General features: G+C 51.2%; 1 protein-coding gene across 4 annotated transcripts; it reads right to left on the reverse strand.

Annotated features, from left to right (window-relative positions):
• Positions 1–763: 763 nt before the first annotated feature.
• On the reverse strand, positions 764–25,989 carry SCNN1A (sodium channel epithelial 1 subunit alpha). 4 transcript variants are annotated; one of them, XM_084765434.1, is made up of 13 exons: positions 25,325–25,989; positions 24,237–24,658; positions 15,465–15,735; positions 14,319–14,509; positions 8,127–8,230; positions 7,622–7,785; positions 7,085–7,183; positions 6,789–6,906; positions 3,035–3,113; positions 2,871–2,928; positions 2,645–2,700; positions 2,411–2,486; positions 764–2,022 (listed from the first exon to the last, which is right to left on the reverse strand). In XM_084765434.1, the coding sequence occupies exons 1-13, from the start codon at positions 25,424–25,426 to the stop codon at positions 1,636–1,638; spliced, it is 2,127 nt and encodes a 708-aa protein (XP_084621560.1). In that variant the 5' UTR covers positions 25,427–25,989; the 3' UTR covers positions 764–1,635. The 4 variants fall into 4 exon arrangements, with proteins under 4 accessions (XP_084621560.1, XP_084621562.1, XP_084621563.1 ...); XM_084765436.1 differs by having other exon boundaries at positions 24,237–24,735; positions 25,325–25,437; XM_084765437.1 differs by having other exon boundaries at positions 24,843–25,380.
• Positions 25,990–26,196: the final 207 nt, after the last annotated feature.

The following is a 26,196-nucleotide window of genomic DNA, read 5'->3' on the forward strand; positions in this document are numbered from 1 at the left end:
TTGAGTCTGGGAAGGGGAAGTCAAAGTCTTCAAGTCCCATGACCGATGTCCCTGTTCCTTCCCTCTTTCTACAAGATCCCCTTCTCCACAGCCTGTGATCCCAGCACTGGGGAGACAGAGGCAGTAGATCTCTGTGAATTCTGTAAGTTCAAGGCCAGCCTGGTCTACACAGTGAGTTCCCAGAGGGGGGAAAAAAAGCCCCTTCTTTTCTGGCTCCTAAGGACAGAAATTGTGATGAACGGCAAAAAAAATAGGAACAGTCCCAAGTCTTATTCCCAAATCACAACAAGACAGGGTCACTTCTGGTCTCTGCAGATGAGAACAGCGGGGTTCCACTCAAACATTTCCCCAGCTTCTCCTCTGTTGAGTTGAGAGGGTTCCCTCTGCCCTTCTCACTGTGGCTAAGACTACCCAAGGCTCTGAAATTCTGGAAGAACTGGTTGAATCTCACCCTCCCCCAACACCCGGGCAGTGGTGGGGAGGAAGGTGGCAGAGGTTACGTCACAGCTGAATGACTGCAGCCGATACCACCAGGGTGTGCCAGAGAGGAGGGTGACAGAGGTTACGTCACAGCCAGGTGGAGTCTGGAGAGGAGTATTCTTGATGACATATGACAGTGACACGTTTGGCATGGCTGCCTGTCCCCTCCCTCTACTCTAGGGCCTCCCCCCAAAAAACAACAACAATAACAACAAAAACCTAACATAGGCAGTGCCTCAGGAACTTGCATGTCATGGGGCCCCAGCCAGATCTTCAGACACTGTTTTATGGACAAGCATTTATTGGGTACCTGCCCACCTGCTCCAGGTGGGATACTGGGCTAGACTGGAAGGATACAAAAATGAGCAACACTCATCCTAAGCACAAGGAGTCCACAGTCCACTCAGGGAGGCAGGAAACAAAAGATGAGAACATATAATAGAGTACAGTGTGGGACTGAGGGGACATGAGGATAATTCTGGGGGAGATAAGAAAGGGTAAAAGAGTTCACAAACGTAATGGTGTCTTTGAGCAGGGTTCTAAGGGATGCATAGAAGTTCTCTGGGAGATGGTAGAGGAAGCTTCTAGGCCGAGGAAATAGCTAAGAAGACAAGCATTGAAGGCACTGGTGTCTGGTCTATCAAATGAGAGAAGAGTCTTGGAAATGAATGGCCAAACCTTTACTATACTCGTCTTACACTGGCCCCCAATCTTGGGGAGTCAGAGAAGGGGAATTGCCAAAGAATTAACAAAGGGGGCTTTTGGGTGGGGTTCCCCACCTAAGTTCAAGAGCAGACATCTGTGTCCCAGAAGACAGTGAGGCCAGGCCAATGTCTGGTCACGGGGTAGGAAACCTGTGGCTGCTTTTCTGTGCCTTGTTTATATTTTATTCCTTGGTCGTTTCCCAGGAAAGTTCCTTGTCAAAGCGCCAAGTTTGGCTTGGCTGATCCAAGGGAAGAGGAGACTTGTCTGTGCTTGTGTGGAAAGCTCAGCATGAGAAGCAGGGAGCAGGGGGCGGCCCTGAGCGGCTCATTAACCAGGACAACTTCCTGGCCCCTTAGCCTACTCCTTCGGGTGTGGAAGGTGCTGCTGAAGACGAGCTAACCCTCGGGTTACCAGGGAGCACTGGCCTGGGTGAGGGAGCACTCTCCTCTCTCAGGGCTCCTCCAGAGCACAAGCAGAAGAGCCAGGCACTGCCGAGTCCAGTGGAGGGGCAGAGGGGCCTAGGGTAGCATAGGCAGGTGGAGGGGCAGTCAGGGCCAGGCAAGGGGTTGTGCCCTGCTGGGGCAAAGCAGGTGTTGGGGATGTGGGGCGGGGACAGAAGCGGGAGGGGAAGGAGGAAGTTGGAGTGCAGGCCACCTCCCTGGCACCCCTGACGCCCCGTCCTGGAGACCAGTATCGGCTTCGGAACCTGTGCAGCAACATGATGAGTGTGATGACCAGGAGGTCGAAGATGAGCTCCGCCATTTCCACCACAGACAGCACAGATGAGCCGAACCACAGGCTCCACTGGCTGCCCAGGTTGGACAGGAGGCTGACCATCTGTGGAGAGAAAGAAGCACCCATCCCTTTACCAAGCCAGCTCCCTCTGTACCTTGGATGCCTCCTGCCATGTGTGTGGGGGGAGGGGCAGGCGAGGGCATCTCCTTATTATCATCCCCAATAGGAAAATGGTCATGGGACCAGCAGAAACTAGGGCGCATCTCAAGGGCTTCCTTCCAGTTGTCTGTCACACATGCGTGCCTCCCACCACGACCCAACCTCACGCCCCAGCTCCCTCTCCCAACGCTCTCACCTTATCCTGGACTCCACTTCCCATTCCTGGTTTTCTACCTCTGAGGCACAAACCACTCATCCCTCCCTCACAACTAACCCTGTCAAGCCCCCTGTCAAGCTCATCTCAGGCTTCCTGACTTCATGCGGGCCCTACCGTGACAGAGGGAGACTCCGAGTTGGTTTTATAGTTCAGCTCCTTGAAGAAGATGTTGAGTTTAGCAACTCCGTTTCTTTGGGGGGAATGGGAGAGAGTGGGATGAAATGGTGGAGGGTTAATGCCACAGGCCCTCTTCCCAACACCTCCGTCAGAACCTCTTCCCTAGACCTCCTTTCCTCCCAAGGGTCCTGCCCGGGCGGGTGGTGGTAGGGGCTCAGGAGCAGGCCTGACCTTTTGTTGTTGATTGTATAATTGTTCTGTAAGGACAACATCTCGAAGATCCAATCCTGGAAAAAAAAAATGAGGGGTTACAGGGATGGATGGTATCAGTCAAATATGCTAACATGTGTAATATATCCAGAAGGCCAGTGTGTTATGCATACTTGCACATATGTGCCACTGCATGGGTGTGCATGGGTGTTCACATGCACACCCATCTCTCCCCTCCTGATGTTACCTGGGACTTCACAGATGGCCATCGTGAGTAGCCAGCAGAGAGCTTGTAGTTGGTCACACTGCAGACAGATCAAAGTGCTCTGAGATGGAGTGGGGCTCTCCCAGCTGCCATCCTACCCAGCCTAGCAGCTGCTGCCCAGCCCACACCCAGGGAAGGGCCCTTACCTGCATGGCTTCCGACACTTGGAGAAACAGCCCAGGCTATCCAAGGAGAAGGCACCCTGCAGCTTATAATAGCAGTAGCCTGGAGGTACAGAGAAATGCCTGTTTTCTGAGGGCATCCCCATCTTTTCCACATGCAAGGTCTTCTAGGCTGCCTGAGTACCCACTTTACAAGAGCATTTCAATGGTGTCTTGGAAGTGGCTACCGCAACAAAACTGTTTAAGAAGTTAAACTAAACCAGGCATGGTGGCACATGCCTTTAATCCCAGCATTTGGGAGGCAGAGGCAGGCGGATCACTGTAAATTCAAGGACAGCCTGGTCTACAAAGTGAGTCCAGGACAGCCATGGCTAACACAGAGATACACTGTCTCAAAACAAAATAAAACAAAACAAAACAAATTAAGCTAAGCCGGGGATGGGGGAACACCCATGTAAATATGTCTCCAAAAGGCACAAAACTTAAAAGTCAGAAAAAAAAATGGGAACAATGATTGTGTAATAAAGGGTTAAACCACAATGAGATACAATTTTTACAATCACTAGGACAACTGTTTAAAAAAAAAATCACTGCCAACAAAAACCACTGAGACCATCACTTACAGCTGCTGGGAATACGAGATGGTACAGCCACCTCCATAACAGTCTTTCAGAATGGTTAAACAATTACCATGAGCCCAGCTATTCTCCTAGGCGCATAAGAAGAGAACTGAAAACCTAGTCCGCACCAGGACATGTACACAGATATGCACAGCAGCATTAGTCACAAAACCCCGGATTAGAAACAACCAAAATATCCACCAACTGGTTAAGTGAATAAACAAAATGCAGCCCAGAGCTGAGAATGGTGGTCTACGCTGGTAATTCCAACACTTATGAGCCTCAGGCAAGATTGCTCTAAGTCTGAAGCCAGCCTGGCCTATAGTATGAGATTCTGCCTCAACCATCAAGTCATAGCAAGGAATAAAGTGTTGACATGTTGTAACATGGATGGACCTGGAAGGACCTGGTCACTGTGAAGTGAAAAAAGCCAGTGGCCAAGACCATATGTTCAAGACTCCATCTACACAAAATGTTCATTCAACATGGGGAGTAGTGGTTGCCCAGAGGCTGGCAGTGGGGGGTTGGGAAACTTGGGGGACAACTCAAAGATACAAACTGTCTCTGGGGAGTGATTTTTAAAATTCTAAAATAGTGACCATGAGACTAGAATAAAAGCCCAACACCCCAAACTACAACTACATTTAACTAAAACCATTCAGTTTAAGCAAGTGAACTCTGAAAGATGCAAATGATCTCAGTAAAACAGATTTTAAAAGAAAAAAAAAAAAGAGAGAAGAATAGGGCTATGGGATCCCTCCTATGGCACAGGAGAGCTCCAAGGAAACCAAAAAAGTCAAAAACAAAAACAAACAAACAAACAAAAAACCCAACGGATTTGTTATAGTGTGTGCACACATGCACATATGTGGGGGGTGGGAGGGGAGATTTGGGGTGTGCCACCATATCCTCCAATTAAGGCCCAAAGCCTTGAGCCACCATGCTAGGAAGTCATGGGAAGCAGCTTAGTAGCTTTCTCTGGGGAGGAAGATGTAGGAAAGGCGTCAGGATGCTGTTGGCTCTAGTTCCTCCTCCTCACCTGCACAACTCCCCTCAGACTTTCAAAGGCCCAGAACTCAGAAAGAAGGCTGGGCATGGTGGTCCACACTTTGTTTTGTTTTGTTTGGTTTGGTTTTTCAAGACAGGATTTCTCTGTGTAGCCCCAGCTGTCCTGGACTCACTCTGTAGACCAGGCTGGCTTCGAACTCACAGAGATCCACCTGCCTCTGCCTCTGCCTCCTGAGTGCCGGGATTAAATGTGTGTGCCACTGTGCTCAGCTAGCCCATGCTTTTTTTTTTTTTAAAGATTTATTTACTTATTTTATGTATATGAGGGCTCTATTTACATGCCAGAAGAGGGCATCAGATCACAGTATAGATGGTTGTGAGCCACTGTTGGGAATTGAACTCAGGACCTCTGGAAGAGCTGACAGTGCTCTTAACTACTGAGCCATCGCTCCAGCCCCGGCCCATGCTTTTAATCCTAGCATTTGGAAGGCAGAAGCAGGAGGATCTCTGTGAGTTCAAAGCCAGCCTAGTTTACATAATGAGTTACAAGACAGCCAGAGCTTTGTAGCAGTAAATAAATGAAAAGATAAATGAATTTAGAGTTGTTAAAAAGCAGGAAGGAGAAGAGGAAAGCTGCTACCAAGCCAGCACCCCCACTGTCCTTTCTATGCCTTCCTCCCCTCCAGTCTGCCCATCTGAGAAATAAGGTGACACCAAGTGGCCTCTGTGTTCCCTCCAGTTCTGACATTCTGCAATTCTCCAAGACTGGAGTGGGCAGGGGGCAGAGGCAGAGGGCAAGGGGCAGGAGGCTGTGGGCAGGGGCAGGGGTACGAGGCTGTGGGCAGGGGCAGGGGCAGGAGGCTGTGGGCAGGGATAGGGGGCAGGGGCAGGGGTACGAGGCTGTGGGCAGGGGCAGGAGGCTGTGGGCAGGGGTATGGGCAGGGGCAGGAGGCTGTGGGCAGGGGTACGAGGCTGTGGGCAGGGGTATGGGCAGGGGCAGGAGGCTGTGGGCAGGGGCAGGGGGCAGGGGCAGGAGGCTGCCCTGACAACAGCAGTGACAGAGGAAAAGTCCTATCAGAGTGGGCCAAGGCAAGAAAGGAAACAGATGCCACAGTCAGGTGGGACTGGGACAGGTGAGAGAACTCCACAGAGGTCTCCCCGTGTCCATGGTGTCTGGTGCCTTGCCCCCTCCAGCAACAGCCTTGGCTCCCTTCCTCCCTTTCTCAGCCTGCTAGAGAGCTAAGAAAGTAAAGCTCTGGGATGAGGCGAGGGAGGGGCCCCTGGGAGGAGGGCTCTGAAATGCAGAGAAGAGCATGCAGGCCAGGAGCTTGAGGGGTTCCTGCAGTCCCGTAGTTTCCTGTTAGGATATTTTCCTTCCGGCTTCCTAGGTTAGCTCTGCCACCATGGAAAGGAAAAGGGCGCGCTCAAGACAATGGCCGGATAAGTAGGGCATGCCAGGGCTCTCCAACTTGTTTGGTTGTGCCCTGCTCCAGGTAAAAACATTTTCTAACAAACATTTGATTTACAAATTACATCCCTCAGGGCGAGATGGCTCAGTGGGTAAAGCCGCTGAACCCGAAGATCAGAGTTAAACCACGTGGCGCATGCGTGTATGCAGGGATGAAGGAAGGAAAGAAGGGAGAAAGGGAGGGAGGTTAGCTTAAAAATGATTTTTAACTCACAGATTGCATCCCTGGAATGCTGAAAGGATGCAACACAATTTCTAAAGCACAAGGTGATGAGACACAAACAGGGAGCTTCTAATAAATTCTTCCCGGGGCCACCAGTGAGAAGCTGGGTGCTCTGCCTAACCCTCCAGGAGCCACCCCTGCTGAGCACTCCAGAGAATGAGGAGACAAGCTGAAACCACAGCAGGAGACATATCACACACACACACACACACACACACACTTCCTTCCCTCTGCTGCAGAACAGGACAATTCCTTCACAAACACACAACAGCCAAAGACAGGAAGGGAAGGAGGGAGGGAGGGAAACAGAGGCAGAGACAGAAGGCAAAAAAGCAAGTAGAGACTGCAGCCTAGGGCAGGTGGGAGTGAGCCAGCCGTCTGAGGCAAGGGCTCTGGGAGCCAGACACCTAGGGAAATGGAGGTGGGCTCCGGACAGTGCAAGGGGGCTCCCTGGCTTACCCCAGGAGCTCTGCTTCTGGTAGTCACAGAACTCTTCGCCCTCAGGCTTGGGGTAGAAGATGTAGGCACAGCCACACTTCTTGATCATGTTTTCCTGGAAGCAAGAGTGGATGCACACCTGGAGGAGAAGGGAGGGGTGAGGAGAGGCACCAGGCCTGGCCCAACCTCACCCAGGGAGCCCCACGTGCAGGAAGGCTGCACCCTTCTCACCACGGTACCATCCCCTTCTACTTCCTCTCCACCCCTCCACCCAGCTGACCAACTTCCAGGAAATGGCTGCAACAGGCTCTGTGTACCTGCTGCGTGTACTTGGAAGGGTAAAGGTTCTTGACAGGGACATCGAGGCCGTCCTCAGTGCAGTCGCCGTAATTGCCTCCAAGGCTGTCCAGGGCTTCCTGTGAACCCGTGTACACCACGAATTAGTTCACAGGTAAAGAGGGGGGGGGGTCAGGCTTCACCTTGGCTTTTCAGCCTTCCCTCAATCCCAAGTATAACTCACACCCTGGGCAGCAATTTGTCAGCCTCCCCATCTTGGTGGACCATCTTCCAGGGCCCCTTCCAGGGCCCCAGACATCCCTCCTTGTACCACTCTGGAATCCTAAGGATGTCCTGAACCCTTCTTAGCACTTTGGGTCCTCTCCTCAAAGCCTTGCTTCCCTCGGCCCCCTTGGCTAGCCCCTCCACGCAGTTCCTCTCCTGAAGACCTCCATACCCTGAAGACTATTCACAAGGCTCCCTTCAGCCTCCTGGCTGCTACGGCTACATCCTGTCTCCCGTCTTCCTCTCCCTCCAGTGATGCTCTTTTCCCAGGTTCCCAGCCAGAGCATCCTTGCCTTCCTCATGCTGATGGAGGTCTCCACACCAGGCCGCAGGTTGAAGCCACCATCATCCATAAAGGCAGGCTCGTCCTGCCCATGGACCATCACCCTGGCCCCTGTCACCGTGGACAGCAGGGGGATGAAGTCATTCTGCTCCGTGCGCAGTGTCAGGGACAGACCTGGAGACACAGTGGGACAGGAGTTGGGGATGGAGACCCGCCCTCTCATCCTTGCAGAGTCCTGGAACAAGGCCAGCAGGTGGACTTGGCAAACCAGAGCTGAATTCTGGGCCAGCTTAAAGGATAGAAATCCTTCTGTACCGAGAGTGGATTATTGGGTAGGTGGGTGGGGGGGTGCGCGTGGGGAGAACGGACTGAGCAGATCCTTCCAGAATAGTGAGGGGACATATCCAGGTGAAGCCCAGAGGATGCCCAGCATCTCTAGTATGTGAGGCGGAGGTGAGTGAACATGAGTGAGGCAGGTCAGCAGGGAGGGCATCATGGGGGCAGGAGCTGCTCACCATTGTTGACTCCAGGCATGGAAGACATCCAGAGATTGGAGTTGTTCTTGTGGTTGAAAGTGTAGCAGTTCCCATACACAGGGTGGTGGAACCGAGAGTAATTCCTTAGTAGGCAAGGGGATCAGAGAGGGAAGGAAGTACAGGAGGTCAGCGGAGCATGACGTATGGCAGAAGAGACCGTTCCCAAGCAGGCCTTATAGAGCATCCATCAATCACCTGTCACCTCCTGTGTGTCTACATAATACCGGGAGGTTGCCCATACTCCTGTCACCTCCAGTGTGTGTACACAATACTGGGAGGTTGGCCTGTGCTCCCTCTGTCACCTCCTGTGTGTCTGCACAACCCTGGGAGGTCAGCCTGTGCTCCCTCTGTCACCTCCTGTGTATCTGCACAACCCTGGGAGGTCAGCCTGTGCTCCCTCTATCACCTCCTGTGTGTCTGCACAACCCTGGGAGGTCAGCCTGTGCTCCCTCTATCACCTCCTGTGTGTCTGCACAACCCTGGGAGGTCAGCCTATGCTCCCTCTGTCACCTCCTGTGTGTCTGCACAACCCTGGGAGGTTGGCCTGTGCTCCCTCTGTCACCTCCTGTGTGTCTGCACAACCCTGGGAGGTCAGCCTGTGCTCCCTCTTACAGCCAACGGCATCATTCCACACCACACAAGGCAAGGCCACACACAGCAGGCCTGGGATTTACACAAGTGATCTTGTCTGTTTCAGCCGCCCCCCCTCTTAAAAAAACAAAACCAAACCCTCCTAAGCTCTGTGTTTAAGATCCATCCATGGGGGCTGGAGAGATGGTTCTGAGGTTAAGAGCACTGTCTGTTCTTCCAAAGGTCCTGAGTTCAATCCCCAGCAACCACATGGTGGCTCACAGCCATCTTTAATGTGATATGATGCCCTCTTCAGACATGCAGGAGTACATGTAAGCAGAGCACTGTGTGCATAATAATAAATAAATAAATCTTTGAAAAATTAAAAAAAAAAAAAAGATCCATCCACGAAGCTCCACTGAGTCTGCTGACTCCCTCCCCCGCTACATGCCATCCATGATGAGGATCTACCACACTGTGCCCTTCTCCCCTCCCAGTGAATGCAGATCCCGTGGATGCAGGGACAGTGATGATGAGCCTGGGATTGAGACCCGGGCATCTGCCTGTTAGCCCAGCTTCTTCTCCAGCCTCGCTGCCTGGTCCCCCCCACCCCCCACCACCCCCCGTGTCCTCTAGTGTCACCCTAAGATACTCGGGATGCCCCTGGCTTCTCAGGACCTAAGCTGTGGTTCTCCACTCGGGTTGTGAGATCCTTGAGAAAAGGAACCACACCTCTGTCTTATTTTAGGGTCAGATACATGGTTCCTGGCACACAGGCAACACTAATAAATAATAGTGCGTGGCCATTGAGAGCACTGATGAGAGAAAAGGATGGGGGAGGGGTGCAGGGGGGGGCGGGAGGGGCGGGCAGGAAGACAACATTAGAGGAGGGAGTGAAAGCCACAGCGAGCATGGAGCTGAAGGGAAGAAGTTCAGAGCACAAGGGAGGAAATGAAGCCAGGTGTTTTCCAGAAGTCTCTGTGCACGAGCGAGTCTCAGGTGAATAGGTCCAGTCAGTAGCTGGTCTATAACAGGCCTGGGAGTCAGGAAGAAAACCACACAGCCATGTTGCTACAGTAAAATCACAGGTTCTGAGAGCCACGTGGAGAGGGGACCCAGGTTCCACTTGCTGCCATCAGGGAGATGGCAGAGGGAACAGGACAGGAGGCAAATGAGGCGCTGGCCTGTGACCGGTAGAGGGAGTGAGATGGGGACAGTGACCATCTGAGAGTGGGTCTGCTCACGTGGCCTTGAGCTAGCCTTACTTCCACGGTCAGTCTCTTTATCTGTAAAACGAGCAGAGCAAAACTAGAAGATCCGGGAGACAGGTACAAGGTGTGAGACTCTGGGGCTCGTGTCAGGCTGCACTAGGAAGCCAGCATCTCTACAGCTGGGCTGGATGTGGGGAGACTGAAGGAGGGCTCTAACTTAGAGTGCCACTGATCCCCACTGGCTGGGAGCAGAGAAGGGCACAGTGTGGTGGATTCACACAGCGATGGATGGCATGAAGAAGGTGGAGTCAGTGGATGCGATGGAGCATCATGGATGGGTCTTAAACACAGAGCCGAGGAAGGCTTTATTCTGCATGTTAGAAAAAGATAAAATAAGATCTATAACACATATGATCACTTATGTAAATTAAAAAAAATAAACTTTGTAAATGCACATATAAAGAAATGTATATTAAACACATTAGTACAGTGTCCACTGAGAAGCCAAATCATGTGATGGTTCAGAATAAAGCCTTGGCTGGGCGTGGTGGCGCATGCCTGTAATCCCAGCACTGTGGAGGCAGAGGCAGGCAATCTCTGTGAGTTCAAGGCCAGCCTGGTCTACAAAGTGAGTCTAGGCTGTGTAGCCAAGACTACACAGAGAAACCCTGTCTCAGGAAAAAAAAAAAAAAAAAGAATAAAGCCTTGGGCTGGAGAGATGGCTCAGAGGTTAAGAGCACTGACTGCTCAAAGGTCCTGAGTTCAATTCCCAGCAACCACATGGTGGCTCATAACCATCTATAACAAGATCGGGTGCCCTCTTCTGGTGTGCAAGTGTGCATGCAAGTATACATAATAAAATAAATAAGTCTTTTTTAAAAAAAGAATAAAAGCACTTGCTGTCAAGACTGACAACCTAAGTTAAATCCCTAGAGCTCACATTGTGGAAGGACAGAATTGACTTCCACCTCTACAAGTATTCCACAGAAGGCAAGTGTGTACAAACATTTAAAAAAAAAAAAAGCCCCATCCAGTGCGACGATGCCTGTAATCTCAGCACTGGGAGGTTGGTACCAGAGGATTGCCATCAATATGAGTCTAGCTGAGGCTACATGCTACATAGTTTGTTCCAGATTAGTCTAGGGAAAGAGTGAGACCTTGTCCAAAAAACAGGAGAGGGGGCTCTAGAGCCCAACTCCTTATATTTAAACGCTAACTCTAAGAAATACTAGACAGGAGGCCAAACAAGTGTCTTACTCTCCTCCTCTGTCAAATGAAGATGATAGAAACAGCTAGGGTAGGGCACTGAGCACTAAGTTAAAGTACGAGTGCTTAGTAAGAACTGTATTAGCTTCCCACTAAGGAGGGAGTGACTGACTAAACCACCTAAAGTAAAAAAGACAGGCAGAGATGGCTCAGCTGGATAAAGGTGCCCGCCGCCAAACTTGCCTAAGGTTGAGGAAAGCAATTCCTGGGAAAACTGTCCTCTGCCCACACATGCGCATGGACAAATAACTACAGGTAGCTTCCTTCCTTTGCTTGTTTTTCACATAGACACTAACAAGCGGAGGATGCGCAGAACTTAGAACCCTCAGGATTGCTGCTGGGAATATGAAGGTGTGTGTGTGTGCGCCTGGGGGAGTCCAGCAGGGGTCTCCGGATGCTGGGCAGTGATGTGGCCCAGCCCTGCACTCCTGGGGAAACTAAAACACTGCCAGTATAAAACCTCACTCAGGTGCACCTGCATCAGTGTCCTTCATAAAGGCCTAGGATTAGGAAGGGCCCGTATCACAAAGGTGTGCTATGGCTATACAACACAGCATTACCTGCTGAGATCCGAGTTCTGCCACAAGTTACAGCCTGGATAAACATGGCAAGCACATGTTAGGTAAAAGACACCTCCAGCCGCTGTGTGTGTGTGTGTGTGTGTGTGTGTGTGTGTGTGTGTGTCTGTGCGTGTGTGTGCACACATATGTATATGCAAGAACCTAATAATTTCTAGACAGCCAATCTTCCACTGAAATACAGCGCTAGCCCTTGTAATGGCATCTCCCGTAGAGAGCAGTCGATGTAGACAAGACAGCAGATTAGTGGTCCCCAGGGCTTGAAAGAGATGGACCTCGGGGAACCGCCTAACCAGTAAATGGGCTTCTTGGGGGTGAGTGAGGAAAACGTTCTAAAGTTAGATAATGGGCAAGAGTTGCACAGCTCTAAACATGTTTAAAAACCACTGATCTGGATATATGAAAAAGGAGAATTTTACATGTTATGAAGAAAAGATCATGTCTGAGGCCATGGCTCAGTGAGAGAGGGCTTGCATGCATGCTGCGAGGGCCTGCGTTCGATATTCAGAACTAAACGAAAGGGAAAGGAGAAACAGAAGACAGGAGGAAGGAAGAGGGAAGGATCCGGGAGGCCGTGCTCGGAAGCTCACCTAGACTGCAGAGGGTCTCGTTGTATTGACTGGATGTGTATGCATGTTTTGCCTATGTGTCTATCTGCACACCATGAGCACAGCTGGAACCTCTGGAGGCGGGAAGAGGACATCCGGTCCCATAGAACTGGAGTTACGGACAGCTGTGAGCCACATGCATGTGGCTGCTGGGAGCTGAATCCGGCCCCAGTGCAAGAGCAGCCAGTCCCCTCTCCAGCCCCTGCTCCAGAGGGCTTTGAACGGACACTGATGTGAACAGTTAATATAGCAAAGCTACGTTTCAAATGTGCCTCTCAATTCTCGTGTTGAAAAATGACTTCCCAGTGTATTAGAGACAGGATCCAACAGGAAGAGACGGGGTCACGGGGTAAATCCCCATGAATGGATCCACATCGGTAGTTACCTCAGGGTTCTGGAGAGGGTTAGCTATAGTTAAGGACAGGCTGTTACTCAGTCAGGCCAGCTTCCTGCTTTCTCTTTCACACGCTCACTTTCTCTTCCTCTTTTTGCCATGTTACGTTATGGGAGCCCTCACTAAGTTCCGGCACCGGGCTTTTAGACTTCTCAATCTCTAGTATTATAAGCAACAAACTTTAAAAAAGAAATATATATATAATAAAAAAATCTTTAAAAATAAAACAAAATGCATAATAGCCAAGATCATCAGAAAATAAAAGAAAGAAAGAAAGAAAGAAAGAAACGAACTTCTTTTCTTCATAAATTAACCAGTTTGTAGTTTTCCATTGTTGCAACAGAAAGGGACAAAGACTTCCTGTGAGGAATAAAGCAAGGACTTGAAAGCAGAAAGTTAGACAGTTTATAGGGTTGTTCCAACAGTCGAGTGAGAAAGGCTGAGACTCTGAGCTGAGGGAGGGACTTGCATGCCAGGATTACAATGAACTGTGGACTTGCTGGACAGGGAGGCCAGAGCTTGGAGTGGACAAAGGGGGAGGACTGGGACAAAAACTCCAGGTGGAAGGTGACAGAGAGGCTTGGTGGCAGGTGCAGGCTGGCCTAGGCTTAGCTGCCTCACTTTCCTGCTGCTAGCGTTTATCCATAAACAAACAAAGAGCTCAGGCAGGTACAGAACTGTGTGATGGGGTAAGAAATACAAGCAACAGCAGGTGACACCTGGCCCTGCTGCCACTCTCTTGTGACATGGGTGGAGGAAGGGGCCCCCTGCAGAACAGAGACAACACTTCAGCACCAGTCCCACTGGCTAGAGGCTCAGAGGTGGGCCCTGGAAGCCGAGCAGCAAAGGTAGAGGAGAAAAAGCAAGGGTAGGAGGCCAGAGGCTACAGAAGGGAGCCCCTCACTTCCTCCTTCTACCAGCTTAACTAGGTGGCTGTGTCCTCTTTGAAAGGAGCGTATGCAGGGGTCCTGACAGAAATTGTCCTTGAGGGACAGTGAGATGTGGAGACTCCTTCGGCCAGCCTGAGCCTCTGGGCACGGCACTTCACCTGTTTGGGTGCGAGAGGACCGACCCCGCCATGCCCTGGAGTGTATAAAGTGCCCTCTCACATTTGCCACCTCAGGCAATCGGTGTAGCGCCTAAGATAGTCACTGTCATCATCACTTGAGTGAAAACGCCAAGAGGGCAATATATCCCACGTGCCTACACCCGGGTCTGGCACACGGCCCACACTGTCAGAAACCTCCTTTCTTGGGCTTTGATTTGTTTCCATTTTACAAAGAAAAAGGTTCTGAAGACCGTCGCGAGATGAAAGAGTCACCGGGCCAACAAGAGACAGAACCACAGCGGGATCTTCCGCTCCGTGGATCTTACCACATTGCCGTCTACAGATGACGCGTTGGGCACAGACGTGGGCTTCAGGCTAGTGCCCTCGCAATTTTACCGACCCAAAGACACAAGCATTTCCTGAGCCCCCCCACCCCACCCGGGAGGACCCAGGAAGGAGATTCCGAGGAACCACCGAGCCAGCGGGGCCTACTCACGCCTGGTTGCAGGGGGCCTGGTTGAAGCGGCAGGTGAAGATGAAGTTGCCCAGGGCTTCCTCCTCTAAAGCCGGTGAGGTGTCGGGCAGTCTGGACAGGATGTTGATGTAGTGGAAGCGGTACCATTCCCTCACTGCATCCACCCCGGAGGAGTAGGTCTGGTAGAAGCAGTCAGATTTGTTCTGGTTGCACTGCACACAAGAGACCACGATGTCAGCGCCCATCAGGGAGACATCGGCGTCAAAGGCTGACAGGTGACTTATTCTGAGGGCGGATGACCAGGAAGGTATAGGGAGCAGGGTGTAGGTGGGACAGAAAGGGAGAAACACACTCTCCTAGAAGCCCCTAGGAGAGTTGGCCAGAGGATCATGGGATTGAGGCAGTGGTAGGCAGTGTCTTTTCCTCGGTGTAGTTCACTTACACAGCCAGGCAGGAAGAGAAGCAGGAATTCCCGCCCCTCCCCCCCTCCTTTCACTAATGGTGAAGGTCAGGGATCCAAAGGTTTGTTTCCACAACAAAAGCGAGCCTAGAACTCCACTGTGCTGGTGGTATGGTCCAACTCACAGGGCTCCCTTTCTCTTTCGCTCTTTCCCATTTTCTCCTACTCTTTCTTTTAGTCTGGGTGTTTAGGCTCTGGGGATGTAGCTCAGGGGAAGAGCCCTTGCCAAGCACAGGGAATGACCTGGGTTTTACACATACACACACACACACACAGACACACACACACACACACACACCTCATGTTATTCAGTGTCTCATTTACTTACCGTCTGTTACAGGCTTGAAGAACCTCAGTTCTCCGTTCTCTGTCATGGGAGGGTCTCAACTAAGTCCCACCAGTGGGGACTTGAATTCACAACTGTGTATTTTCTGCAACAGATTTACTTCTTGCCACTTATTACTACATAAGCAGGCGGCCAAGAGGCTCCACGAAAGGTGGCAGGGAGGGGCGCCGCTGTAGGTTTTTATTATTTTTTTTGCACCGATTATTTATTTGTTTTTATTTACTTGTTTACTTATTTACGTATTTGTGTTACTTGCTTGAAAGTCCATGAGATCCTCGGGCCTGTCAGTCTGACGGAGTGGGCGGGGCCATGACAAGGGGCGAGAGCGTGGGCGGGTCCTGACCTGAGGGGCGGGGCTTACCAGTTCGAAGCCGATCTTCCAGTCCTTCCGGTCCACTTGTGGGTTGTTGTCACGAACGCTGGAAGACGAGCGCGCCGCGCGGGCTGGGTAGGGTGGAGGCGGTACGCGCAGGCGCTGCAAGGGGTGCGGGAAAGCGCCCCTAAGGTCGCGGGTGCTACGGCGGCGGGCCCCAGCCTGGCGAGTGTAGGAGGAGTTGTATTTGTAGAGCTCAAAGAGCGTCTGTTCCGTCATGTGGTCTAGCTCTTCGAGCGCCTCTTTGATTTCGGTGTATCTGAAAAGAGTCAACCGGGAGGAGGTTGGTCTAGGGGCGCCCGCCGGATCTCGGGCTGCGCTACGGTGTTCTCCGTAAACTACGAGAGGATCAGAGATCCCTATGACGGCTCCAGAGCCGTCTGGAGGTAGGGGAGGAAAGAGACTTGTCTGTAGGGGATGTCTAGGCCAGGACTTCATTTATGGGGGGACTCCGTCCTGCCCTTCCCCTCAGGGGAGGGTGCCCTTTGGGAGTGCCTGTCACCTGTACCTTCAATTGGAGGCTTCTCAGCAACTGCACTTTCAGACTCTCCCTAACTGCTTTAAAAATACCCCATGTATTTCTCTAGAGATTGGCCTTGGCTGTCCTGGATTCATTTTGTAGACCAGGCTAGCCTCGAACTCACAGTAATCCACCTGTCTCTGCCTCCCGAGTGCTGGGATTAAAGGTGTGCGCCACCACACCCGGCTCTCACTCATTCTTAATACTGATCGTATTACTATCTGCGTGACCGACATCCACATTGCTGGCCTTAGAATTACTGTCTAAGAAACAAAGCAGAGGTGGTAAATTAAACCAGGCTGCAAGGTAAAAAACCAATACACAGATATTAATTGCATTTTTAAATACTAGCAACAAAGAAATGGAAAATGAAAATAACACCACACTGGGGCTGAAGAAATAGCTCTGCGATTAAGAACACTCGAGGCTCCTCTGGAGAATCTAAGTTCAGTTCTCAGCACCCACATCAGAACTCCAGTTTCAAGGAAATCTGACTCCCTCTTCTGGCCTCCAGCCACACTCACACATGTGGCATACACATAAATAAAAGTACATTTTAATTTTTATTTTCTTTTAATTATTTTTTGCTTGTTTATTTTTTCTAGACTAGGTTTCTCTGTGTAGCCTTGGTTGATCTGGACTCTTTGTAGACCAGGCTGGCCTTGAACTAACAGATATCTGCCTACCTTTGCTTCCCGAGTACAGGGATTAAAGGCATGTGCCACCACGCCTGGCAAAAGTAAATATTTTTAAAAATGACTTCTTAAGTAAATCTGATTAATTTAGGAGCAAATCTGATGAAAGATAAGCAAGATGACATATATTTTTGAAACCCTGCTAAAGACCCAGTGCCAAACCCAAAGGAATCACACAGCTGCTCATGCCCTCGATGTCACCACGTCTCCCAACTTGATTTTTAGACGACATACAATCCAGACCCCATATTCAGCAAACGTTTTCAAAGGAAGTGGCGGGTGGTTCTAAGGCTTCTATGGAAATGCAAAGAGCGTCTATGGAGCTCAGACTGACTTCAAACTTGAAATCCTCCTGCCTTAACCTCATGAGCAGCTGAGCTTGCAGGTACATTCCACAATGCCTGTTTGCAAGGAAACTGCCATGGCCAAAACAATTGTGGGAAAGGAAAAAAAAAATGTGGATTTCTACTGCCTGAGTTTACTATTTACTGTAAAGGGGGCTGGAAGGCTGTCTCAAAGGCTAAGAGCAATGGCTGCTCTCCCAGAGGACCTGGGTTCGGTTCTCAGCACCTTCATGGTGGCTCACAACCATCTGTAACTTCAGTTCCAGGGGATTCATCCTCTTTTTGCCTCCATGAGCACTGCATGCACATCTAAAGACGTACATTCAAGCAAAACACCTATACACTTGAAATATAATAGTAATAATAATAGTGACAGTAATAATTTAAAAATATTTGCTGGGCCAGGCACGGTGGCACACATCTTTAATCCCAGCATCAGAGAGCCAGAGTTCTAGGCCAACCTGATGTATATAGTGATTTCCAGGTCAGCCAGGGCTACATAGTGAGACCTTGTTTCAAAACAAACAAACAACATAAATAATAAATATACAAGAGGAATTGGCTGGAAATGCCCAATATTGTCACTATTAAATGTCACTTTAAAGAAAAAGTCAAGAGCTGGGTGCGGTGGCACACATCTTTAATACCAGCACTCTCGAGGCAGAGGTAGCCTATGGGTTCTGATCTCTATGAGTTTAAGGACAGCCTGGTCTACACATTGAATTCCAGGACAGCCAGAGACATACAGTGAGACTCTGTCTAAAAAGAAAAGAAAGAAAACAAGCTTCGAGCACTAGTGAAAGGTGCTACTGCCAGGGAAGAAGGGTTAGTGCATCTGGGCTCTGACACAAGCACCATTTTGTTTTGTTTTGTTTGCTTTTGTGGTCCGCAGGATCAAACCCAGGGCCCTACAAATGCTAGGCCCGTCCTCCACCACGGAGCCACACCTGCAGCCCAAGGTTATTTAAAATCTCACCCATGATGCTAATGTACAACTGTCCCGTTCAGACCTTCACATTTCTCCCCCTTTGCTTCTATTTTCATCCTGAAAGTCTAGCTGGCTGGACCCTAGGCTTTCCCTTTTTGCAGCCGCTCCCTCATCCCCTCACAGGAGAATAGAGAGCTCAGGCTCAAGGGTGTGTGCCCAAGGCCTTCTGGGAGACCGATTCGGAACTGATATTCCAAGAATGGACATGCCAGCTAGTATGAGCACTTCTGAGGAGCCAGGCACATCCATTACATATACGGCTCAACCATCTGGGCTAACAGCATTGCCATGGCCCTTTCCCAAGACAATATGGCCAGGAGGACATGGGTCAGAATGTGCTCTCCATCTTCAGTGTCCTCTAGTCTATCCCAGAAAGACCACTAGAACTCTCACACACTGCCCCCTGCTGGAAGGGCACTCTGGTGCTCCAGCTAGGTGATGTCCAACCTTTGTGATTCCCAGCCTTGGCCACTCATCTGTGGAACTAGACAGATCAGCCTGTCACAGAAAGTCCTGGAGAGATGGAAGGAGGAAATACTCGGAAACACAAAGTGAAGATGACTCTCCTCTGTAAAAGAGAGGCTGGCGGGATATAGGAATCCTAAGAGGCTTGGGGGGCTGGCACACATATTTTCCCATCTGTGTCTACTCCTCCATCCCTGATAGACTTGATGGGCTCCCAAACACCTGCTCAGGGACCTTTGGAGGATTCTCAGCCGGCATTCTGGAATTCTTGGCAGAGCTGAGAACAAGAGACAAGGCAGTCTCCTTCCTTGGCAGTGTGTACCAAGGCCCTATTCCCTGTCTCAGCCAGGCCAGTCTTGACACTCCTCTCTTTGATTACTTTCCCAGCCCTTCGTCTCCCAAGCAGCTCTGAACAATGCTAACGAGGCACACGCACAGACCCTGCAGCCTCAGCTTGTAGATACCCAACACACAGCCTGCATGCACATGTAGACACCCAACAAGCAGCCCTTATCCAGAGCTCTTGCATGGGTTCTGAGCTCTCAGATGTCACATGGAGCCATTGGAGAGTAGGGGCAGCCAGGGTGGCCAGTGTGGGTGTCATGCTGAGAGGATGGCTCTGCTGAGCTCTTCTGGCCTCACAGCAGGACTGTTATTGCCTCTGGGCAAGCTGGGCTCAGGGCCTCTAAGCAGGATAATTACTTCTTTAGAGTTAGCCACAAAAAAACCAAAAAAAAAAACAAAAAAAAAACCAACCCTGTTATAATCTCTCTTAGGCTATCAGGATGATGCTGTGTAGAATTCCACTTTTTCCGTTTGTTTCTTTGTTTTGTTTTTCCAAGACAAAGGTTTCTCAGCAGGCCATGGTGGTACATGCTTTCAATACTAGCACTCAGGGAGGCAGAGACAAGCTGATCATTTGAGATCAAGGCCAGCCTGGTCTACAAATGGAGTCCAGGACAGCCAAGACTACACAGAAAAACCCTATCTAGAAACAAACAAACAAACAAACAAACAAACAATTGCCAGGCGTGGTGGCCCATGCCTTTAATCCCAGCACTCAGCACTCAGGAGGCAGAGGCAGGCAGATCCCTGTGTGTTGGAGGCCAGCCTGGTCTACAAATCGAGTCCAGGACAGGCAAAGCCACACACAGAGAAACCCTGTCTCGAAAAACCAATAAATAAATAAATAGATGGTTTCTCTATGTTGTCCTGGCTGTCCTGGAACTAGTTCCTGTAGACCAGGCTTGCCTCAAACTCAGAATGCCACTTTTTGTTTTGTTTTGTTTTTCTTTTTCGAGACAGGGTTTCTCTGTGTAGCCTTGGCTGTCCTAGATTCACTTTGTACACCAGGCTAGCCTAGAACTCACAGCTATCCACCTGCCTCTGCCTCCCAAGTGCTAGAATTAAAGGCATGTGCCACCATGCCTGGCTTAAAAATGCCACCATTTAATGAGCTGGCCGGACCATGTAGAATCTGATACATGGATAGCCAGTCCCCAAAATCAATAACAAATCACACTAGAAAATGTTTCCCTTAGCAGTACAATGAGATGTTCACCTTGCCTTTGAAGTATGAACCTCACACAGATGGCAAAGAGTTGTTGCTTCCTGGCGGGCTACTCACACGTGAAAAGGACTACGCATCACTCTTAGGCCAGTGGGTGCTATGCCACTCCAGTTGGTGTTGTATTATTATCATAGGTATTAGCTATTAGAGATAAATGCCATTACAGGGGCGTACTGTCGGCCACTTACGCACCATGTGACTTCGAGGTTGTAACGGAAGTACCAAAGGAGTGCTGAAGACCCAGATTCCGGTTCTTGCTCCTCTCGGCACCTGGTGGCTTCTGGCTTCTTTCTTTCTTTCTTTCTTTCTTTAAAGATTTATTTATTTATTATTATGAATACAGTGCTCTTCCTGCATGTACATGTGTGGCCAAGAAGAGGGCACTAGGTCTCATTTTAGACAGCTGTGAGCCACCCTGTGGTTGCTGGGAATTGAACTCAGGACCTCTAGAAGAGCAGACAGTGCTCTTAGCCTCTGAGCCATCTCACCAGCCCTTTTGGTTTCTTTTTACTTATAGGTTCTTGGAGCCTCAATTTTCTTTCTATCTGTCCTTCTTATCCGGGAAAACTGACAGCGGCCAGTGGAATGGCTCTGCTAGTAAAAAGCGTTTGCTGACGAGCCAAGCAACCTGAGTTCAGCCCCCCGCCCCCCCAAGAACAGAATCCAGGTAAAGGAAGGCGAGAACTGGCCCCACAAGGTTGCCTTCCATGTACCTGCCAAAACACATGAGCACCCACCCATGCACAAGCACACACACAGCTCTGCCTATGCAAGACCCCGTGCACTGTACCGCCCTGGTCCCAGCGGCAGACTGCCTGACAGACAATGGCCTGGCCACTGGCCACCCCAGGGTCTCCACCCCCAGTCTGGACTCTCCCTGCCGGACACCAGACTGAGAAGTGCAGGTCAAGGGTGGCTCTCCGGCTCAGAGCCGCACTTCCTTCTGTGACTCTCTCAGGAAACGGCCCTCTCTCTGCCCCACTCTTGCTGCCAGGTCCCTTGCTCTGCCATCTGCAGAAAAGACGAGGCCATGGTCTTCACTGCTCAAAAGCTCCACGTTCTTCCTTGGTTTTATTTCATTGTTGCTAGCCCAGGGTCTCATGTAGCCTAGCCAGCCTCCAACTCAAGTTGTAGCCAGAGCTAAACCAACCTTGTAACTCCTGGTTCTCCTGTCCTTCCTTCCCAAGAGCCAGCATCACTGACATGTGTCACCCGGCCTGGCTGAATTCTGCCTTGGGTCGAGCCCTAAGTTCCATGTACGTTTGCAGGCTCTGCTTCTCTGGGATGTGGCGATATCCAGCACCCTCCTTCGAGTGACTAGAACTTGTAAAGCAACACAGCGCTGCCGTCAGGACCGCCTTCTTGTGATTCTCTGCGGGCTGTGTCCCTCAGCAGGTAGGCACCCCAGTGTGACTATTCTCCACTCCGGGCCCTCTCTGGCAACTGGATCCTCCATCCTATCCTCTTCTTGCCCGAGACTTGAGTCCCTGCCTCTGCCAACAGCCATGATTCACACTCAGGTCACCAACCACGAGGCTGCCCCAGCTTGTCTGCTGTCTCTACCTCTCACTGGCCGTGTTTCCCCACCCCTGCACTCCTAACCAGGAAGCCACTTCATCTGCTTCTCCTCCTGCTGGGATCCTACCAGATGCTCCACCTTGGGGAAGCCTTGCCTTCCTATGAGACAGAGCTGTGAAGTCACACTTGATCTGGGACGTGACTGCTAACATGAGAGGCACTAGCTCTTAGCTGGAAGTGATTTTTGCATCCCAGTTTCGCTTGCTATCTGCCTGAGTTTAATTCTCTGGGCATCTGCTTCTTCATTTATAAAATGAAGGAAATAGTGGTAAACACATTTGGGGTTAAATCAGTCATTAATCTCGCTTTTCTTAAAGGTCAGACATCTGGGCAGGTAGACGGGACAGCTGAGCAGGGATTACCTACAGGTATTCAGCCTGGGTCTTTGGTGACAGCTGGCAACACTATGTCGCTCTGGCTGTCCTAGAACTATGTAAATTAGGTTGTCCTGTAGCTCACAGAGATCTGCCTGCCTCCGTCTCCAGAGTGTTGAGGTTAAAAGCATAAGCACAGCTGGCCCATTTAATACTATTTTGCTCCGATTTAGATTCATCTGGAGAGCCATTGGGACATCAATATATATTCGTCATTGTTACTGTTATTTTTCTTCATTATTAGCTATATAGCTTTGGGTCTAATTAGTTCACCTGGGTGAACATCAGTTATCCTCATCTGAAAACTGGACATAACACAGGGGTGGTACCAAGTGTCCTGTGATCCCAGGAGTTCAAGGCCAGCCTGGGCTGTATCAAGATCCTATCTTTCACAAAAGAAGAAAAGAAAAGAAAGCAACAAAGGGAAATATATATGTATGTGTGTATATATATATATATACACATGCCCACCTCCCTAGACTTGGCAGAGGGGCTAGTGCTTAAAAATCATGCAACAGGGAGTCAGGTACATAGTAGGTCTCCAGTTTCCGCCTGTATTTGGGAGCCCGCCTCTAGCCCCTCCCTCCCTTCTGTGTGTTCTCTCTCTCCTCCCTCTGCAGTGACCTTTTCCAGTTAGAGGGAACTTTTCTGTATGGGCACCTGCTTTCCAGTCGCGGGGGGGGGGGGGTGTCCCTAGACAGTGTGGTGTCCAGTGCCTGGGTGTTTTATCCTGGCCTGTCCAGGGCCATGCACCTGGCACAACCTTAGAAACTATGCAACCCTCAGCAGACTCACCCCCAGCCCTCCCTGTATCTCCTCATCTTAGTGACCACAAATATTTATTGAGTGCCTGCAACCTACTTCCAGGCCCTGGCCCCTCCCACGCCAGCACCCTCTGCCTATTCTGTCCTAGACCCTGTCAGGCCTGAAGTGAGAAAGGGGTGGGAAACCTACAGGAAACATGAGGCTAAGGGGAAGGAACTATCCCAAGTCACCTATTCCAAGTGCCATCTCTTGAGTATAAGACAAGACCGAGTTTGGGCATCAAACAGGATGAATCAGGATTCCGTCAGTATCGGTAACCCTGTTGACTTCCTTGGCCTCCTGGCCTCAGTTTCCTATAGGTAAAACCAGGATAATACTGGTCCCTGCCCCCAAGACTTTGAGAATGACAATGTAAAAGAGGAGGAGGTGGCCACAGAGGACTTCCAGGGGTCTGACGTGTTCAGCTACAGTAAGTGTTCTCTATGGCGTTCGATACATGGGGGCAGTTTTGCCTTCCCAGAGCAGGGCTTGCCCAACCTTTGTTAATTCATGACTCATCTCTGGACACGACAGGCTACCTGGGGGAGTCTCCACCCGCAGCGTGTGACCAATCCCAGCCATCCATAATTGCTTGCATTCCTGATGTGTGTGCTCACACAGACGTTCACCCTCATCCAAACACTCGTAAGAGACCTTACGCTCCTCGAAGGCAGGCCAACTTAAGAGCTTTTGTTGTACGAATCACGGTGGGCTGCAGTTATTTGTTTATACGCCTACCTCTTCCCCCTTGCTTTAGCTCTCCTGTCTCCTGTACCTAGTAAAGCACCTGGCCCTCCATAAAGCTCGCTGAATTAGCAGCAGTGTTCTCCTGCGGGGTGCCTAGCACAGTCTGTCTTGATGTACATTTTCAAAGTGTGCTGTAACTCAGCAAAGACAAACGGTATGTACAAACACACACAGCCCTGCCCTCCCCCTCTTCTCCATGGTAACAGACCCAAACTGGCAAACAGCACGGACAAAACCCCCAAACTTCAGAACACACCAAAGTCACCCCTCCCTAAAAGTCAGAGACCTGGGCAGTCAGCTAGGATAGCTGAGCGGGGATCCCCTGCATACCTCAGCCTGAGACTTTGGGGGACAGCTTGACCACAGGCCTCCCTCCCATTCTACCCTCCTACCCTTCATCCCGAGGGCCATGTTGCCTACTCCACAGCACAGCGAACTTCCCTTCCACACAAAAGATCTTATCTGCCTCCACGGGCATCGGCAAGACCTTGACCTCAGCTCACTGGCCTCGCAGCTCCAGCTCCATCACCACCTTCGTTTTGCTCTCTTGGACGCCGCTGTGTGTGGAATCTGGGCCTTCTGCATGCTAAGCACATGTTTCACTGCTGAGCCGCCACCCCCCCACCCCCCCACCCCTACTCATGGTACCCGGAAAACAGCACAGGGTAGACTGACCTGTAGGGGTTAAGGGTGCAGACAGTGACAGCGGGGAAGACCAGCTTGTCTGAGTTGAGGTTGATGTTGAGGCTCACTGGGTAGCTGAAGAACTCCTCGAAGAGCAGGGCGAACTGCCAGTACATCATGCCGAAGGTGCAAAGCCAGAGCACTGCCCAGAAGGCCGTCTTCATGCGGTTGTGCTTGGAGCACACCAGGCGGATGGCGCCGTGGATGGTGGTATTGTTGCAGAAGAACTGGAAGAGCTCTCGGTAGGAGCGGTGGAACTCGATCAGTGCCTCCTCCTCCTCGGTGGGCTGAGGGGCCGCTGAGGGTTCGGGGCCCAGCCCCTGCTCTTCGCACTTGTCTTCTTTCCCCAGCCCTTGCATGGGCTGAGGAGGACAAGGATCTTGCTCCTTGAACATGTCACCCTTCATGGAGCCCTTAGGTGAGTTAGGGAGGCGAGAGGAGTCTGGGTCAAGGTTGAGCTCGGGGTCTCTGGTGCGGTCCAACATCGTGACTGTGAAGGCAGAATGAGGCTGCCCCTGACCGTGCCCGCATCCCACGCTGAGTCCACTCTCCCCTGAGTCCTCCCACCCTCCTCCACCTTTCCAGGAGCCAGCTGACCTTCTCGGAGTTGGGGCTAACCCGGCAGCACTGAGTTTCACTGGGGTAGCCACTGAGCTTCAGAGGGAAGGCCACCTTCCTTTGCCCGCTAGCGCACCTCCCTGGGTCTCCACAGCAGGCAATCGGCCTGGCTTAGCGCCTCTCCCTCTTGCTCTTTTCCTCCCGGACTGTGTGACTGGTTCCAGCTTTCACGCCCTCTTGGCCCAGCTGTCTCCTGCTTCTCTTCGGTTCTCCCTCTCTAGGCCAGGCTCTCTGATCCTGTCTCACTTCCTGTCCTGCCTTCCCTATCTCCTCCTAGGTCTTCTCAGGGCTCTAGCCAGCCCCGGTCTCCAGCTCCTTGCTACCTCCTTCTCTACCTCAGGGACTGCGGGGCTCCAGGAGGAGGCCTGAGCTGCCTCCTGCTCCCAGCTCCCAGGTGTGGCTGGGCTGTGACTGGTTCCTTTCCAGTTGAATCTGGCAGTGGAGCCTCTCCACCCTCTCACCTGACAGGTGCAGTGCCTGCCCCAGGAGCCCGCCCGCCTGTCCGTCCGCCGGCCCGCCTGCCGGTCTGCCAAGGATGGGAGCGACAGAAGCCTCATCAGCATCTCAATTAAAGGTGAGCCGGGCAGAGGGAGGGTCGGAGGAGGAGTCTTGGTCTCGGAGCTCTCCCGGGAGGAGGGCTCTTGGGGAGGACAGGTGAACCAGGTACTTGCTGAAGACTTTCGGCCAGGGATTGATGGGAAAACTGACTAGCGCGGAGAGTAGGAACGGAAGACTAGTGAGGCTTAGAAAGCCAGAGCCGGGAGGAAGGATTCTACACATAAAGCCAGGGAGGCAGAATGATGGCTGAGAATAGGTGAGGAAGCAAGCGCAGAGAAGGCAGGAAAAGGGAGACAGACTGAGGACTCGGCAAAGAGGAGGAGGCGGGAGCCCTCCCCAAAGGGACTCTCCTGTCAGGCAAGCTAGCCAGGGGAAAGAAGCTTAAGTGGACTTCCGGAAACTAGGGTCTCTGATTGGGGCTCCCTCAAGGTCATCCATCCCAGGTTGATCTCTGGGGGAAACCGAGAACGGGTCTCTCCAAAACGAGGAGCACCTTCTTGCCTTTTTCCCTCTGAACTCCTCACCCCACCTACCTGGCCCTGGCCAGGCCTGGGAGGGGCCCAGGTGAAGTAGGGGGCTGGGCCAGGTCCTAGGACATTCTGTTCTTTTTGAAATCATTGGCTGATAGGCTAGGAATGTGTAATGTCCCCTGTTGTGGTCACAGGGTTACAGGAATGTGGGCACCAGAGGCAATGTGTGTGTGTGGGGGGGGGGGCAGGGGCAGGCAGATCTTTGTGGGCACAAACCAAAAGTCCAGGGCCAGGCAGGGATGGCA

The sequence above is a fragment of the Acomys minous genome (genome assembly GCF_964271855.1).
Source record: "Acomys minous genome assembly, chromosome: 17".
Taxonomy (NCBI): domain Eukaryota; kingdom Metazoa; phylum Chordata; class Mammalia; order Rodentia; family Muridae; genus Acomys; species Acomys minous.